Here is a 20,475-nt window from a genome sequence, read left to right as displayed (position 1 = left end):
CAACGTCCGAAAGGGCGGGGGGTCCCCTCTCACGCATACCTGTTCCTTATCCGCCTGTGGACTGCTTTCAGGATGATGATGCGCTGAGCGCATTCCTTCAGGAAAGCTGGGGTCTTGCTTTTGAAGACTGGACTGCTGTCTCTCTTGGCGATGGCCTTCAGGTGGTCCCATGACGCCTTACAGTTGTGCTCCAGCTGAGTCAGGTCGGCCTGGAGCTGAGCAAAGTCGACCTGAGCAACAGAAAAGGGCAAAGGTTAACCCCCCTGGGGTCTCGCCGTGTGTCACGTGATGTGATGTGACATGATGGGTAGAGGGTCAGAGACAGAGAGAGAGGGTGAAGGTTAACCTCCCTGGGGTCTCGCAGTGTGTCACATGATGTGATGTGACATGATGGGTAGAGGGTCAGAGAGAGAGAGAGAGAGGGCGAAGGTTACATAGAAACATAGAAGATAGGAGCAGGAGTAGGCCATTCGGCCCTTGAGCTTGCTCCGCCATTCAATGCGATCATGGCCGATCATCCAAATTCAGTACCCTGTCCCTGCTTTCTCCCCATATCCCTTGATCCCTTTAGCCTTAAGAAATATATCCAACTCCTTCTTGAATATATTTAATGAATTGGCACCTACTGCCTTCTGTGGTAGAGAATTCCACAGGTTCACTACTCTCTGGGTGAAGAAATTCCTCCTCATTTCTGTCCTAAATGGCTTACCCCTTATCCTTAGACTGTGACCCCTGGTTCTGGACTCCCTGACCATCGGGAACATCCTACCCGCATCTAGTCTGTCCAGTCCTGTCAGAATTTTATAAGTTTCAATGAGATCCCCTCTCATTCTTCTAAACTCCAGCAAGTATAAGCCCGATCGACCCAATCTCTCCTCATACATCATTCCTGCCATCCCAGGTATCAGCCTGGTGAATGTTCGCTGAACTCCTTCCACGGCAAGAACATCCTTCCTCAGATAAGGCGACCAAAACTGCACACAATACTCAAGATGTGGTCTCACCAAGGCCCTGTACAACTGCAGCAAGACACCCTTGTTCCTGTACTCAAACCCTCTCGCTATGAAGGCCAACATACCATTTGCCTTCTTAACCACCTTCTGCAGCTGCATGCTTACCTTCAGCGACTGGTGCACAAGAACACCCAGGTCTCGATGCACTTCCCCTTCTCCCAATCTATTGCCATTCAGATAATAATCTGCCTTCCTGTTTTTGCCACCAAAGTGGATAACCTTGCATTTATCCACGTTATATTGCATCTGCCATGCTTCTGCCCAATCACCCAACCTGTCCAAATCATCCTGGAGTCTCTCGGCATCCTCCTCACAACACACACGCCCACCCAGCTTTGTGTCGTCTGCAAATTTGGAGATATTACATCTAGTTCCCTTGTCTAGATCATTAATATATATTGTGAATAGCTGGGGTCCAAGGACCGATCCCTGCGGTACCCCACTAGTCACTGCCTGCCACTCGGAAAAAGACCCGTTTATTCCAACTCTTTGCTTTCTGTCTGTCAACCAGTTCTCTATCCAAGTCAATACCTTGCCCCCAATCCCATGTGCCTTAACTTTACACGCTAATCTCTTATGCGGGACCTTATTGAAAGCCTTCTGAAAGTCCAAATACGCCACATCCACTGGTTCTCCCTTATCTATTTTACCAGTTACATCCTCAAAAAATTCCAGTAGATTAGTCAAGCACGATTTACCTTTTGTAAATCCATGTTGACTTTGTCCGATCCTGTCACTGTTTTCCAAGTGCTCTGCTATTACATCTTTTATAATGGACTCTAGCATTTTCCCCACTACCGATGTCAGGCTTACTGGTCTGTAATTCCCCATTTTCTCTCTACTACCTTTTTGAATAGTGGGGTAACATTAGCTACCCTCCAATCCATGGGAACTGTTCCAGATTCCATCGAATGTTGGAAGATGATCAGCAAACCATCAACTATTTCTAGGGCCACTTCCTTAAGTACCCTAGGATGTAGATTATCAGGCCCTGGGGATTTATCGGACTTCAATCCCGTCAATTTCCCTAACACCATTTCCCTACAAATACTGATTTCTTTCAGTTCCTCCCTTTCATCAGACCCTATGTTCCCTGACATCTCTGGGAGGTTATTTGTGTCCTCCTTTGTGAAGACAGAACCATAATATGTATTTAATTGGTCTGCCATTTCTTTGTTCCCCATTATAAATTCCCCTGATCCTGACTGCAAGGGACCTATGCTTGACTTCACCAATCTTTTTCTCTTCACATATCTATAAAAGTTGTTACAGTCAGTTTTTATGTTCCCTGAAAGCTTACTCTCATATTCTATTTTCCCTTTATTAATTAATCCCTTTGTGCTCCTTTGTTGAATCCTAAACTGCTCCCAATCCTCAGGCTTACTGCTTTTTCTGGCCAATTTATATGTCCTCTCCTTGGATCTTATGCTATCCCTAATTTCCCTTGTTAGCCATGGTTGAGTCACCTTTTTTGTTTTATTTTTATGCCAAACTGGGATGAACAAATTCTGTAGTTCATCCATGCGGTCTTTGAATGTTTGCCATTGCCTATCCACCGTCAACCCTTTGAGTGACATTCCCCAATCTATCCTACCCAATTCGCGCCTCAGACCATCGTAGTTTCCTTTATTTAAATTCAGGACCCTAGTCTCTGAGTCAACCACTTCATTCTCCATCTTAATGAAGAATTCTATCATATTATGATCACTCTGACCCAAGGGGCCTCGTACAACAAGATTGCTAATTAATCCTTTCTCATTACATAATACCCAGTCTAAGATGCCCTGATCTCGGGTTGGTTCCTCGACATATTGGTCCAGGAAACCATCCCGTAAACACTCCAGGAATTCCTCCTCCACAGTATTGTTACTAATTTGGTTAGCCCAATCTATATGTAGATTAAAGTCACCCATGATGACTGCCGTGCCCTTATTGCATGCTTCTCTAATTTCTCTTTTAATGTCATCCCCAACCTCCGCGTTACTGTTTGGAGGTCTATATACCACTCCCACTAACGTTTTCTGCCCCTTGGTATTTCTCAGTTCTACCCATACAGATTCCACATCATCAGAGCTAATATCCTTCCTTACAATTGTGTTAATCCCTTCTTTAACCAGCAATGCTACCCCACCTCTCTTTCCTTTTTGCCTATCTTTCCTGAATATTGAATACCCCTGGATGTTGAGTTCCCAGCCTTGGCCACCCTGGAGCCATGTTTCCGCAATCCCAATCAAATCATATTCGTTTACCTCTATTTGCGCTGCTAATTCATCCACCTTATTACGAATGCTCCTCGCAGTAAGGCACAAAGCCTTCAGGCTTGTTTTTTAACGCTCTTAGACCTATTAGAATTATTATTTACTGTGGCCATGTTTGATTTAAACCGTTGATTTCTCTGACTGCCACTTTTGTTTTTCTCCTTCCTATCGTTTGCTTTTATCCTTGTTTCCCTTTCCTCTGTCTCCCTGCTCAGGTTCCCAACCCCCTGCCATTTTAGTTTAAACTCTCCCCCAGAGCACGAGCTGGGGTCTCGCAGTGTGTCACATGATGTGATGTGACATGGTGGGTAGAGGGTCAGAGAGAGAGAGAGGGCAAAGGTTAACCCCCTGCAGACTCACAGTGTGTCACATGATGTGATGTGTAGCGGGGGGAGAGAAAGAGACAGGAGAGACAGAGAAAGAGAAGGGGAGACGTCGATGTTAGAGGCAGAGTCGAAAGGAGTTCAGGAGAGGGAGACAGAGGGGATGTTGTGTGCTCGTGTAAAACGGGTGATAGTGAATCGACAAGTCTCCCGATAGCTTTTTCCATTGAAGTCACTGGGGAGAGATGTAAAAAAAGGGCTTCCGATTCGCAGTCAAGATCTACCCCAGAGAATGGTAGAGAAACTGAGAGTTATCGGGGGCGTGAAGGCAGGTAGACAGTGAGAGAGGAGTACACATGGTGAGAGTGATAGACAAAAGGCCAGGGAGAGAATCAGAAAGAGTGAAAGAAAAGAGAGCTGGAGAAAGCAATAGCAAGTGAGAGAGGGAAAGACGGAGTGAGAGAGAGAAATATCGAGGGAGAGATAGAGAGATAGAAAGAGATAGAGTTGGAGAGACAGAGAGAGAGGCAGAGAAAGAGAGTGAGCGAGAGAGAGACAGACAGCAAGAAAGAGACAGAGGGAGACACAGAAAGAGACACAGCGACAATGAGACAGGGAGAGAGGCCGAGAGAGAGTTAATTCAAGGCAGTGTGAGAACATGAGGCGGACTGGCAACGGAGAGAGAGATAAAGGAGTGAGAGAGGGAGAGATAAAGGTGTGAGAGAGGGAGAGAGAGAGAGAGAGGCACTGAGCAAAGACAAGAGTTACCTTGGCCGATCGAGTGAGAGCCGTGATCTCCGAGTACAGATCAGTGGTGTTGGGGAAGCTCTGGATGATGATGGAGCAGGCGTGGTGGAGCAAAGGCTGTTTGTGAACTGTGTCTTTCACCCCTGGCACTTTCTCCAGGTAGCTCAGCTCAAACCCCTTGGCCTGCAGCGCAGAACGAGAAACAACAGCGTGGGCAAAGAGACACCGCCCAGGACGCGCAACAGTGCAGAGGGAGCTTTACTCTGCATCTAACCCGTGCTGTACCTGCCCTGGGAGTGTTTGATGGGACAGTGTAGAGGGAGCTTTACTCTGTTTCTAACCCGTGCTGTTCCTGCCCTGGGAGCGTTTGATGGGACAGTGTAGAGGCAGCTTTACTCTGTTTCTAACCCGTGCTGTACCTGCCCTGGGAGTGTTTGATGGGACAGTGTAGAGGGAGCTTTACTCTGTATCTAACCCGTGCTGTACCTGCCCTGGGAGTGTTTGATGGGACAGTGTAGAGGGAGCTTTACTCTGTATCTAACCCGTGCTGTACCTGCCCTGGGAGTGTTTGATGGGACAGTGTAGCGGGAGCTTTACTCCGTATCTAACCCGTGCTGTACCTGCCCTGGGAGTGTTTGATGGGACAGTGTAGAGGGAGCTTTACTCTGTATCTAACCCGTGCTGTACCTGCCCTGGGAGTGTTTGATGGGACAGTGTAGAGGGAGCTTTACTCTGTATCTAACCCGTGCTGTACCTGCCCTGGGAGTGTTTGATGGGACAGTGTAGAGGGAGCTTCACTCTGTATCTAACCGTGCTGTACCTGCCCTGGGAGTGTTTGATGGGGCAGTGTAGAGGGAGCTTTACTCTGTATCTAACCCGTGCTGTACCTGCCTTGGGAGTGTTTGATGGGACAGTGTAGAGGGAGCTTTACTCTGTATCTAACCCGTGCTGTACCTGCCCTGGGAGTGTTTGATGGGACAGTGTAGAGGGAGCTTTACTCTGTATCTGACCCATGCTGTACCTGCCCTGGGAGTGTTTGATGGGACAGTGCAGAGGGAGCTTTACTCGGTATCTAACCCGTGCTGGAACTGCCCTGGGATTGTTTGATGGGACAGTGTAGAGGGAGCTTTACTCTGTATCTAACCCGTGCTGTACCTGCCCTGGGTGTGTTTGATGGGACAGTGTAGAGGGAGCTTTACTCTGTATCTATCCCGTGCTGTACCTGCCCTGGGAGTGTTTGATGGGACAGTGCAGAGGGAGCTTTACTCTGTATCTAACCCGTGCTGTACCTGCCCTGGGAGTGTTTGATGGGACAGTGTAGAGGGAGCTTTACTCTGTATCTAACCCGTGCTGTACCTGCCCTGGGAATGTTTGATGGGACAGTGTAGAGGGAGCTTTACTCTGTATCTAACCTGTGCTGTACCTGCCCTGAGAGTGTTTGATGGGACAATGTAGAGGGAGCTTTACTCTGTCTAACCCGTGCTGTACCTGCCCTGGGAGTGTTTGATGGGACAGAACCGATATCCTTGACACGGCTGAACACAACATTGAAATTTACTTCACTATAAAAGCACAATCAATAACAGGCCCACTTCCTGTTTTCTCAGGGCAGACAGGAAGTGACCCGTGATGGCGGATCTGTCACCGGTCTCTTACGTTTACGCCATTCAGGAAGTTTCCGATGGCCAGCAGGGTTGCTAGGATACAATGAAAGGTTTTGTTGCCCGACAGTTGTTCCATTGCCAGCTTTAGGTTAAAGAGAGGCACGGCGATCTCCTGCACATCAAGGAAAAGTAGGTTAAAATTGGAGCGTTATTGGTATTTGTCACCGTAACACTCTCTGATATACCCCACGTTCCTCACTGTAACACACTAGATATACTCCACACCACTCACTGTCACACTCTGATATACCCCACACCCCTCACTGTAACACTCTGATATACCCCACACCCCTCACTGTAACACTCTGATATACCCCACACCCCTCATTGTAACACTCTCTGATATACCCCACACCCCTCACTGTAACACACTAGATATACTCCACACCACTCACTGTCACACTCTGATATACCCCACACCCCTCACTGTAACACTCTGATATACCCCACACCCCTCACTGTAACACTCTGATATACCCCACACCCCTCATTGTAACACTCTGATATACCCCACACCCCTCACTGTAACACTCTGATATACCCCACACCCCTCACTGTAACACTCTGATATACCCCACACCCCTCACTGTAACACTCTGATATACCCCACACCCCTCACTGTAACACTCTGATATACCCCACACCTCTCACTGTAACACTCTGATATACCCCACACCCCTCACTGTAACACTCTGATATACCCCACACCCCTCACTGTAACAGCCTGATATACACCACACCCATCACTGTAACACTCTGATATACCCCACACCCCTCACTGTAACACCCTGATATACCCCACACCCCTCACTGTAACACTCTGATATACCCCACACCTCTCACTGTAACACTCTGATATACCCCACACCTCTCACTGTAACACTCTCTGATATACCCCACACCCGTCACTGTAACACCCTGATATCACAGAATCACAGAAACCCCACAGTGCAGATAGACCATCTCGGCCCATCGAGCCTGCACCGACACATATCCCACCCTATCCCCGTAACCCCACGTATTTAATCCCCCTAACACTAAGGGTCAATTTATCATAGCCAATCAACCTAACCTGCACATCTTTGGACTGTGGGAGGAAACCGGAGCACCCGGAGGAAACCCACGCAAACACGGGGAGAATGTGCAAACTCCACACAGACAGTCACCCGAGGCCGGATTCGAACCCGGGTCCCTGGCGCTGTGAGGCAACAGTGCTAACCACTATGCCACCATACCCCACACCCCTCACTGTAACACTCTGATATACCCCACACCCCTCACTGTAACACCCTGATATACCCCACACCCCTCACTGTAACACTCTGATATACCCCACACCCCTCACTGTAACACTCTGATATACCCCACACCCCTCACTGTAACACTCTTATATACCCCACACCACTCACTGTAACACACTAGATATACTCCACACCACTCACTGTAACACTCTGATATACCCCACACCCGTCACTGTAACACCCTGATATACCCCACACCCCACACTGTAACACTCTGATATACCCCACACCCCTCACTGTAACACTCTCTGATATACCCCACACCCCTCACTGTAACACTTTGAAATACCCCACACCCCTCACTGTAACACTCTGATATACCCCACACCCCTCACTGTAACACACTCTGATGTACCCCACACCCCTCACTGTAACACTCTTATATACCCCACATTATATACCCCACACCCCTCACTGTAACACCCTGATATACCCCACACCCCTCACTGTAACACACTCTGATGTACCCCACACCCCTCACTGTAACACTCTTATATACCCCACATTATATATCCCACACCCGTCACTGTAACACTCTGATATACCTCACACCCCTCACTGTAACACTCTGATATACCCCACACCCCTCACTGTAACACTCTGATATACCCCACACCCCTCACTGTAACACTCTGATATACTCCACACCCCTCACTGTAACACTCTGATATACCCCACACCCCTCACTGTAACACTCTGATATACCCCACACCCCTCACTGTAACACTCTGATATACCCCACACCCCTCACTGTAACACTCTGATATACCCCACACCCCTCACTGTAACACTCTGATATACCCCACACCCCTCACTGTAACACTCTGATATACCCCACACCCCTCACTGTAACACTCTGATATACCCCACACCCCTCACTGTAACACTCTGATATACCCCACACCCCTCACTGTAACACTCTGATATACTCCACACCCCTCACTGCAACACTCTGATATACTTAAAAAAGAAATTAGGAGAGCGAGGAGGGGCAATGAAATAACACCGGCGAGCAAAGTAAAGGAAAATCCTAAGATGTTTTATAAGTATATTAAGGGCAAGAGGATAACCAGGGAAAGGGTAGGGCCCATTAGGGACCAAAGTGGCAATCTGTGTGTAGAGCCAGATGATGTAGGCGGGGTTTTAAATGAATTTTTTGCATCTGTGTTCACTATGGAGGAAGACGATGTAGACATAGAAATCGGGCAGGGAGACTGTGATATACTTGAACATATTAGCATCGAGAGGGAGGAGGTACTCGCGGTTTTAGCAGGCCAAAAAGTGGATAAATCCCCAGGCCCGGACGAGATGTATCCCAGGCTGCTGTGTGAGGCAAAGGAGGAGATTGCAGGGGCTCTGACACAAATTTTCAGAACCTCTCTGGCCACAGGGGATGTACCAGAGGACTGGAGAACAGCTAACGTAGTATCATTATTCAAGAAGGGTAGCAGGGATAAACCAGGGAATTACAGGCCAGTGAGCCTAACATCTGTGGTAGGGAAATTATTGGAAAAAATTCTGAGGGACAAAATTAGTCTCCACTTGGAGAGGCAAGGATTAATCGGGGATAGTCAGCATGGCTTTGTCAAGGGTAAATCATGTCTGACCAATCTGATTGAATTTTTCGAGGGGGTGACAAGGTGTGTGGATGAGGGAAATGCTGTGGATGTGGTATACATGGACTTCAGTAAGGGTTTTGACAAAGTCCCACATAGGAGACTGGTCAAGAAGGTAAGAGCCCATGGGATCCAGGGTGCCTTGGCACGTTGGATCCTAAACTGGCTGAGTGGCAGGAGGCAGAGGGTGATGGTCGAAGGTTGCTTTTGTGACTGGAAGCCTGTGTCCAGTGGGATACCTCAGGGATCGGTGCTGGGTCCCTTGCTGTTTGTGATCTACATAAATGATTTGGATGAGAATGTAAAAGGTATGATCAGTAAGTTCGCAGATGACATGAAAATTGGTGGGGTGGTAAATTGCGAGGAGGAAAGCCTCAGGCTACAGGACGATATAAACGGGTTGGTCAGATGGGCGGAAAAGTGGCAAATGGAATTTAACCCTGAAAAGTGCGAGGTGATGCATTTTGGACGGACAAATAAGGCAAGGGAATACACAATGAGTGGTAGGGCCCTAGGAAGCACAGAGGGTCAGAGGGACCTTGGTGTACATGTACATAGACCCCTAAGGCAGCGGATCAGGTAGATAAGGTGGTTAAAAAGGCTTATGGGATACTTGCCTTCATTAGCCGAGGCATAGAATATAAGAGCAGGGAGGTTATGATGGAGCTGTACAAAACGCTGGTAAGGCCACAGCTGGAGTACTGTGTGCAGTTCTGGTCGCCTCACTATAGGAAGGATGTGATTGCTTTGGAGAGGGTGCAGAGAAGATTCACCAGGATGTTACCTGGGATGGAGAACCTCAGCTATGAAGAAAGACTAAACAGGCTGGGGTTGTTTTCCTTGGAGCAAAGAAGGCTGAGGGGGGACCTGATTGAGGTGTACAAAATGATGAGGGGCATAGATAGGGTAGATAAAGAGGAACTTTTCCCCTTAGTAGGGGGGTCAATAACAAGGGGGCATAGATTCAAGGTAAGGGGCAGGAGGTTTAGAGGGGATTTGAGGAGGAACTTTTTCACCCAGAGGGCGGTTGGAGTCTGGAACTCACTGCCTGAAAGGGTGGTAGAGGCAGGAACCCTCACAACATTCAAGAAGCATTTGGATGAGCACTTGAAATGCCATAGCATACAAGGCTATGGACCAAATGCTGGAAAATGGGATTAGATTGGACAGGGCTTGATGGACGGCGCAGACACGATGGGCCGAAGGGCCTCTTTCTGTGCTGTATAACTCTATGACTCTATGACCCCACACCCCTCACTGTAACACTCTGATATACCCCACACCCCTCACTGTAACACTCTGATGCACCCCACACCCCTCACTGTAACACTCTCTGATATACCCCACACCCGTCACTGTAACACTCTGATATACCCCACACCGCTCACTGTAACACTCTGATATACCCCACACCCCTCACTGTAACACTCTGATATACCCCACACCCCTCACTGTAACATTCTGATATACCCCACACCCAAAACAATACAATACAATACAAATCGCTTTATTGGCATGATAAGGTACATCTTATGTTGCCAAAGCATCAAAATAAATTTATGGTTGAACACATAAACGCGGTTCCATTCATACAGTGTATAAACAGGTATATCCCTGAGTTTATAAATATATTTTCGCCTTGTTTATATATACTCTTGTCTTAGTTTACTGGTTGTCCCTCTGTTCATGGCAAGCTGTAACATAGTGTGCCGCCAGTGTTACACAGCTTCTCTCCTCCCCCAGTAGGAATGGGAGTTTTTGGTTGTCAGTCAGATTTCTGAATTCAGGGCATATTTGTGAGAATTTTTGATAGAAATTCTCTCTGATGCCCTGATATTTTCCACAGGCTGTGAGGAAGTGCATCTCTGTCTCAACTACTCCCTGACTGCAGTGAGAGCATATCCTGTCTTCTCTTGGCAGCCTGGTCTGCCTGTGTCTGCCTTTTTCGATCGCTAGGCTATGTTCGCTAAGTCTGTACCTTGTCAAGGTTCTTCTCAGTTTGTTATCCTTTACCATGGTCAGGTAATCAGCTATGTTGTATTGTCTGTTTAGGGCCAAGTAGCACCCCTCACTGTAACACTCTGATACACCCCACACCCCTCACTGTAACATTCTCTGATATAACCCACACCCCCCACTGTAACACACGGATATACCCCACACCCCTCACTGTAACACACTGATATACCCCACAGTCCTCACTGTAACACCCTTTGATATACCGCACACCCGTCACTGTAACACTCTGATATACCCCACACCCCTCACTGTAACACTCTGATATATCCACACCCCTCACTGTAACACTCTCTGATATACAACACACCCCTCACTGTAACACTCTCTGATATACCCCGCACCCCTCACTGTAACACTCTGATATACCCCACACCCCTCACTGTAACACTCTGATACACCCCACACGCCTCACTGTAAAACTCTCTGATATACCCCACACCCCTCACTGTAACACTCTGATACACCCCACACCCCTCACTGTAACACTCTCTGATATACCCCACACCCCTCATTGTAACACACTGATATACCCCACACCCCTCACTGTAACACTCTCTGATATACCCCACACCCCTCACTGTAACACTCTCTGATATACACCACACTCCTCACTGTAACACTCTCTGATATACCCCACACCCGTCACTGTAACACTCTGATATACCCCACACCCCTCACTGTAACACTCTGATACACCCCACACCCCTCACTGTAACACTCTCTGATATACCCCACACCCCTCACTGTAACACTCTCTGATATACCCCACACCCCTCACTGTTACACTCTGATACAACCCACACCCCTCACTGTAACACTCTCTGATATACCCCACACCCCTCACTGTAACACTCTCTGATATACCCCTCACTGTAACACTCTCTGATATACCCCACACCCCTCACTGTAACACACTGATATACCCCACACCCCTCACTGTAACACTCTGATACACCCCACACCCCTCACTGTAACACTCTGATATACCCCACACCCCTCACTGTAACACTCTGATATACCCTACACCCCTCACTGTAACACACTGATATACCCCACACCCCTCACTGTAACACTCTGATATACCACACACCCCTCACTGTAACACTCTCTGATATACCCCACACCCCTCACTGTAACACTCTGATATACCCCACACCCCTCACTGTAACACTCTGATATACCCCACACCCCTCACTGTAACACTCTGATATACCCCACACCCCTCACTGTAACACTCTGATATACCCTACACCCCTCACTGTAACACACTGATATACCCCACACCCCTCACTGTAACACTCTGATATACCCCACACCCCTCACTGTAACACTCTGATATACCCCACACCCCTCACTGTAACACTCTGATATACCCCACACCGCTCACTGCAACACTCTGATATACCCCACACCCCTCACTCTAACACTCTGATATACCCCACACCCCTCACTGTAACACTCTCTGATATACCCCACACCCCTCACTGTAACACTCTGATATACCCCACACCCCTCACTGTAACACTCTGATATACCCCACACCGCTCACTGTAACACTCTGATATACCCCACACCGCTCACTGTAACACTCTGATATACCCCACACCCCTCACTGTAACACTCTGATATACCCCACACCGCTCACTGCAACACTCTGATATACCCCACACCCCTCACTGTAACACACTGATGTACACCACACCCCTCACTGTAACACTCTGATATACCCCACACCCCTCACTCTAACACTCTGATATAGCCCACACCGCTCACTGTAACTCTCTGATATACCCCACACCCCTCACTCTAACACTCTGATATAGCCCACACCGCTCACTGTAACTCTCTGATACACCCCACACGCCTCACTGTAACACTCTGATATACCCCATACTCGTCACTGTAACACTCTGATATACCCCACACACCCTTCACTGTAACACTCTCTGATATACCCCACACCCCTCACTGTAACACTCTGATATACCCCACACCCCTCACTGTAAAACTCTGATATACCCCACACCCCTCACTGTAACACTCTGATACACCCCACACCCCTCACTGTAACACTCTGATGTACCCCACACCCCTCACTGTAAAACTCTGATATACCCCACACCCCTCACTGTAACACTCTGATACACCCCACACCCCTCACTGTAACACACTGATATACCCCACACCCCTCACTGTAACACTCTGATATACCCCACACCCCTCACTGTAACACTCTGATGTACCCCACACCCCTCACTGTAACACTCTGATATACTCCACCCCTCACTGTAACACCCTGATATACCCCACACCCCTCACTGTAACACTCTGATATACCCCACACCCCTCACTGTAACACTCTGATATAACCCACACCCCTCACTGTAACACTCTGATATACCCCACACCCCTCACTGTAACACTCTGATATACCCCACACTCCTCACTGTAACACTCTGATAGACCCCACACCCTTCACTGTAACACTCTGATATACCCCACACCCCTCACTGTAACACTCTGATAGACCCCACACCCTTCACTGTAACACTGTGATATACCCCACACCCCTCACTGTAACACTCTCTGGCATACCCCACACCCGTCACTGTAACACTCTCTGATATACCCCACACCCCTCACTGTAACACTCTCTGATATACCCCACACCCCTCACTGTAACACTCTCTGATATACCCCACACCCCTCACTGTAACTCTCTGATATACCCCACACACCTCACTGTAACACTCTCTGATATACCCCACACCCCTCACTGTAACACTCTGATACACCCCACACGCCTCACTGTAACTCTCTGATATACCCCACACCCCTCACTGTAACACTCTGATATACCCCACACCTCTCACTGTAACACTCTGATATACCCCACACCCCTCACTGTAACACTCTGATACACCCCACACCCCTCACTGTAACTCTCTGATATACCCCACACCCCTCACTGTAACACTCTGATATACCCCACACCTCTCACTGTAACTCTCTGATATACCCCACACCCCTCACTGTAACACTCTGATATACCCCACACCCATCACTGTAACACTCTGATATACCCCACACCCCTCACTGTAACACTCTGATATACCCCACACCCCTCACTGTAACACGCTGATATACCCCACACCTCTCACTGTAACACTCTGATATACCCCACACCCCTCACTGTAACACTCTGATATACCCCACATCCCTCACTGTAACACTCTGATATACCCCACACCCCTCACTGTAACACCCTGATATACCCCACACCCCTCACTGTAGCACTCTGATATACCCCACACCCTTCACTGTAACACTGTGATATACCCCACACCCCTCACTGTAACACTCTCTGGCATACCCCACACCCCTCACTGTAACACTCTCTGATATACCCCACACCCCTCACTGTAACACTCTCTGATATACCCCACACCCCTCACTGTAACACTCTCAGATATACCCCACACCCCTCACTGTAACACTCTGATATACCCCACACCCGTCACTGTAACACTCTGATATACCCCAGACCCCTCACTGTAACACTCTGATATACCCCAGACCCCTCACTGTAACACTCTGATATACCCCAGACCCCTCACTGTAAAACTCTGATATACCCCACACCCCTCACTGTAACACTCTGATATACCCCACACCCCTCACTGTAACACTCTGATATACCCCACACTCCTCACTGTAACACTCTGATATACCCCACACCCCTCACTGTAACACTCTGATATACCCCACACCCCTCACTGTAACACTCTGATATACCCCACACCCCTCACTGTAACACTCTGATACACCCCACACCCTTCACTGTAACACTGTGATATACCCCACACCCCTCACTGTAACACTCTGATATACCCCACACCCCTCACTGTAACACTCTGATATACCCCACACCCCTCACTGTAACACTCTGATATACCCCACACCCCTCACTGTAACACTCTGATATACCCCACACCCCTCACTGTAACACTCTGATATACCCCACACCCCTCACTGTAACACTCTGATATACCCCACACCCCTCACTGTAACACTCTGATATACCCCACACCCCTCACTGTAACACTCTGATACACCCCACACCCTTCACTGTAACACACTGATATACCCCACACCCCTCACTGTAACACTCTGATATACCCCACACCCCTCACTGTAACACTCTGATATACCCCACACCCCTCACTGTAACACTCTGATATACCCCACACCCCTCACTGTAACACTCTGATACACCCCACACCCTTCACTGTAACACTGTGATATACCCCACACCCCTCACTGTAACACTCTGATATACCCCACACCCCTCACTGTAACACTCTGATATACCCCACACCCCTCACTGTAACTCTCTGATATACCCCACACCCCTCACTGTAACACTCTCTGATATACCCCACACCCCTCACTGTAACTCTCTGATATACCCCACACCCCTCACTGTAACACTCTCTGATATACCCCACACCCCTCACTGTAACACCCTGATATACCCCACACCCCTCACTGTAACACTCTGATATACCCCACACCCCTCACTGTAACACCCTGATATACCCCACACCCCTCACTGTAACACCCTGATATACCCCACACCCCTCACTGTAACACTCTCTGATATACCCCACACCCCTCACTGTAACTCTCTGATATACCCCACACCCCTCACTGTAACACTCTGATATACCCCACACCCCTCACTGTAACACTCTGATATACCCCACACACCTCACTGTAACACTCTCTGATATACCCCACACACCTCACTGTAACACTCTCTGATATACCCCACACACCTCACTGTAACACTCTCTGATATACACCACACCCCTCACTGTAACACTCTGATATACCCCACACCCCTCACTGTAACACTCTGATATACCCCACACCCCTCACTGTAACACTCTCTGATATATCCCACACCTCTCACTGTAACACTCTGATATACCCACACCCCTCACTGTAACACTCTGATATACCCCACACCCCTCACTGTAACACTCTCTGATATACCCCACACCCCTCACTGTAACACTCTGATATACCCCACACCCCTCACTGTAACACTCTCTGATATACCCCACACCCCTCACTGTAACACTCTGATATACCCCACACCTCTCACTGTAACACTCTCTGATATACCCCACACCCCTCACTGTAACACCCTGATATACCCCACACCCCTCACTGTAACACTCTCTGATATACCCCACACCCCTCACTGTAACACTCTGATATACCCCACACGCCTCACTGTAACACACTGATATACCCCACACCCCTCACTGTAACACTCTGATATACCCCACACCCCTCACTGTAACACTCTGATATACCCCACACCCCTCACTGTAACACTCTCTGATATACCCCACACCCCTCACTGTAACACTCTCTGATATAGCCCACACCCCTCACTGTAACACTCTGATATACCCCACACCCCTCACTGTAACTCTCTGATATACCCCACACCCCTCACTGTAACACTCTGATATACCCCACACCCCTCACTGTAACACTCTCTGATATACCCCACACCCCTCACTGTAACTCTCTGATATACCCCACACCCCTCACTGTAACACTCTCTGATATACCCCACACCCCTCACTGTAACACCCTGATATACCCCACACCCCTCACTGTAACACTCTGATATACCCCACACCCCTCACTGTAACACCCTGATATACCCCACACCCCTCACTGTAACACCCTGATATACCCCACACCCCTCACTGTAACACTCTCTGATATACCCCACACCCCTCACTGTAACACTCTGATATATCCCACACCCCTCACTGTAACACTCTGATATACCCCACACCCCTCACTGTAACACTCTGATATACCCCACACCCCTCACAGTAACACACTGATACACCCCACACCCCTCACTGTAACACTCTGATATACCCCACACCACTCACTGTAACACTCTGATATACCCCACACCCCTCACTGTAACACTCTCTGATATACCCCACACCCCTCACTGTAACACTCTGATATACCCCACACCCCTCACTGTAACGCTCTGATATACCCCACACCCCTCACTGTAACACTCTGATATACCCCACACCCCTCACTGTAACACTCTGATATACCCCACACCCCTCACTGTAACACTCTCTGATATACCCCACACCCCTCACTGTAACACTCTCTGATATACCCCACACCCCTCACTGTAACACTCTGATATACCCCACACCCCTCACTGTAACACTCTGATATACCCCACACTCCTCACTGTAACACTCTCTGATATACCCCACACCCCTCACTGTAACACTCTCTGATATACCCCACACCCCTCACTGTAACACTCTCTGATATACCCCACACCCCTCACTGTAACACTCTCTGATATACCCCACACCCCTCACTGTAACACTCTCTGATATACACCACACCCCTCACTGTAACACTCTGATATACCCCACACCCCTCACTGTAACACTCTGATATACCCCACACCCCTCACTGTAACACTCTCTGATATATCCCACACCTCTCACTGTAACACTCTGATATACCCACACCCCTCACTGTAACACTCTGATATACCCCACACCCCTCACTGTAACACTCTGATACACCCCACACCCTTCACTGTAACACTGTGATATACCCCACACCCCTCACTGTAACACTCTGATATACCCCACACCCCTCACTGTAACACTCTGATATACCCCACACCCCTCACTGTAACTCTCTGATATACCCCACACCCCTCACTGTAACACTCTCTGATATACCCCACACCCCTCACTGTAACTCTCTGATATACCCCACACCCCTCACTGTAACACTCTCTGATATACCCCACACCCCTCACTGTAACACCCTGATATACCCCACACCCCTCACTGTAACACTCTGATATACCCCACACCCCTCACTGTAACACCCTGATATACCCCACACCCCTCACTGTAACACCCTGATATACCCCACACCCCTCACTGTAACACTCTCTGATATACCCCACACCCCTCACTGTAACTCTCTGATATACCCCACACCCCTCACTGTAACACTCTGATATACCCCACACCCCTCACTGTAACACTCTGATATACCCCACACACCTCACTGTAACACTCTCTGATATACCCCACACACCTCACTGTAACACTCTCTGATATACCCCACACACCTCACTGTAACACTCTCTGATATACACCACACCCCTCACTGTAACACTCTGATATACCCCACACCCCTCACTGTAACACTCTGATATACCCCACACCCCTCACTGTAACACTCTCTGATATATCCCACACCTCTCACTGTAACACTCTGATATACCCACACCCCTCACTGTAACACTCTGATATACCCCACACCCCTCACTGTAACACTCTCTGATATACCCCACACCCCTCACTGTAACACTCTGATATACCCCACACCCCTCACTGTAACACTCTCTGATATACCCCACACCCCTCACTGTAACACTCTGATATACCCCACACCTCTCACTGTAACACTCTCTGATATACCCCACACCCCTCACTGTAACACCCTGATATACCCCACACCCCTCACTGTAACACTCTCTGATATACCCCACACCCCTCACTGTAACACTCTGATATACCCCACACGCCTCACTGTAACACACTGATATACCCCACACCCCTCACTGTAACACTCTGATATACCCCACACCCCTCACTGTAACACTCTGATATACCCCACACCCCTCACTGTAACACTCTCTGATATACCCCACACCCCTCACTGTAACACTCTCTGATATAGCCCACACCCCTCACTGTAACACTCTGATATACCCCACACCCCTCACTGTAACTCTCTGATATACCCCACACCCCTCACTGTAACACTCTGATATACCCCACACCCCTCACTGTAACACTCTCTGATATACCCCACACCCCTCACTGTAACTCTCTGATATACCCCACACCCCTCACTGTAACACTCTCTGATATACCCCACACCCCTCACTGTAACACCCTGATATACCCCACACCCCTCACTGTAACACTCTGATATACCCCACACCCCTCACTGTAACACCCTGATATACCCCACACCCCTCACTGTAACACCCTGATATACCCCACACCCCTCACTGTAACACTCTCTGATATACCCCACACCCCTCACTGTAACACTCTGATATATCCCACACCCCTCACTGTAACACTCTGATATACCCCACACCCCTCACTGTAACACTCTGATATACCCCACACCCCTCACAGTAACACACTGATACACCCCACACCCCTCACTGTAACACTCTGATATACCCCACACCACTCACTGTAACACTCTGATATACCCCACACCCCTCACTGTAACACTCTCTGATATACCCCACACCCCTCACTGTAACACTCTGATATACCCCACACCCCTCACTGTAACGCTCTGATATACCCCACACCCCTCACTGTAACACTCTGATATACCCCACACCCCTCACTGTAACACTCTGATATACCCCACACCCCTCACTGTAACACTCTCTGATATACCCCACACCCCTCACTGTAACACTCTCTGATATACCCCACACCCCTCACTGTAACACTCTGATATACCCCACACCCCTCACTGTAACACTCTGATATACCCCACACTCCTCACTGTAACACTCTCTGATATACCCCACACCCCTCACTGTAACACTCTCTGATATACCCCACACCCCTCACTGTAACACTCTCTGATATACCCCACACCCCTCACTGTAACACTCTCTGATATACCCCACACCCCTCACTGTAACACTCTCTGATATACACCACACCCCTCACTGTAACACTCTGATATACCCCACACCCCTCACTGTAACACTCTGATATACCCCACACCCCTCACTGTAACACTCTCTGATATATCCCACACCTCTCACTGTAACACTCTGATATACCCACACCCCTCACTGTAACACTCTGATATACCCCACACCCCTCACTGTAACACTCTCTGATATACCCCACACCCCTCACTGTAACACTCTGATATACCCCACACCCCTCACTGTAACACTCTCTGATATACCCCACACCCCTCACTGTAACACTCTGATATACCCCACACCTCTCACTGTAACACTCTCTGATATACCCCACACCCCTCACTGTAACACCCTGATATACCCCACACCCCTCACTGTAACACTCTCTGATATACCCCACACCCCTCACTGTAACACTCTGATATACCCCACACGCCTCACTGTAACACACTGATATACCCCACACCCCTCACTGTAACACTCTGATATACCCCACACCCCTCACTGTAACACTCTGATATACCCCACACCCCTCACTGTAACACTCTCTGATATACCCCACACCCCTCACTGTAACACTCTCTGATATAGCCCACACCCCTCACTGTAACACTCTGATATACCCCACACCCCTCACTGTAACTCTCTGATATACCCCACACCCCTCACTGTAACACTCTGATATA

General features: G+C 48.7%; 1 protein-coding gene across 1 annotated transcript in view; it reads right to left on the bottom strand.

Moving 5' to 3' along the window:
* Positions 1-29: 29 nt before the first annotated feature.
* The window catches only part of LOC147119513 (FH1/FH2 domain-containing protein 3-like), a 404,368-nt gene continuing 383,922 nt past the window's right edge, over positions 30-20,475 (bottom strand). The window contains exons 4-6 of the mRNA XM_085984111.1: positions 5,998-6,117; positions 4,363-4,524; positions 30-230 (exon numbers count right to left, since the gene is read on the bottom strand). Of these exons, the coding sequence (XP_085840237.1) occupies positions 30-230; positions 4,363-4,524; positions 5,998-6,117 (483 nt within the window). The remainder of the gene's footprint in view (positions 231-4,362; positions 4,525-5,997; positions 6,118-20,475) is intronic.

This window comes from Somniosus microcephalus, chromosome 4, assembly GCF_052327205.1.
Source record: "Somniosus microcephalus isolate GS21.2 chromosome 4, FLI_Smic_1.0, whole genome shotgun sequence".
Classification (NCBI taxonomy): Eukaryota; Metazoa; Chordata; class Chondrichthyes; order Squaliformes; family Somniosidae; genus Somniosus; species Somniosus microcephalus.
This window is presented reverse-complemented; position numbering and strand designations above follow the sequence as displayed.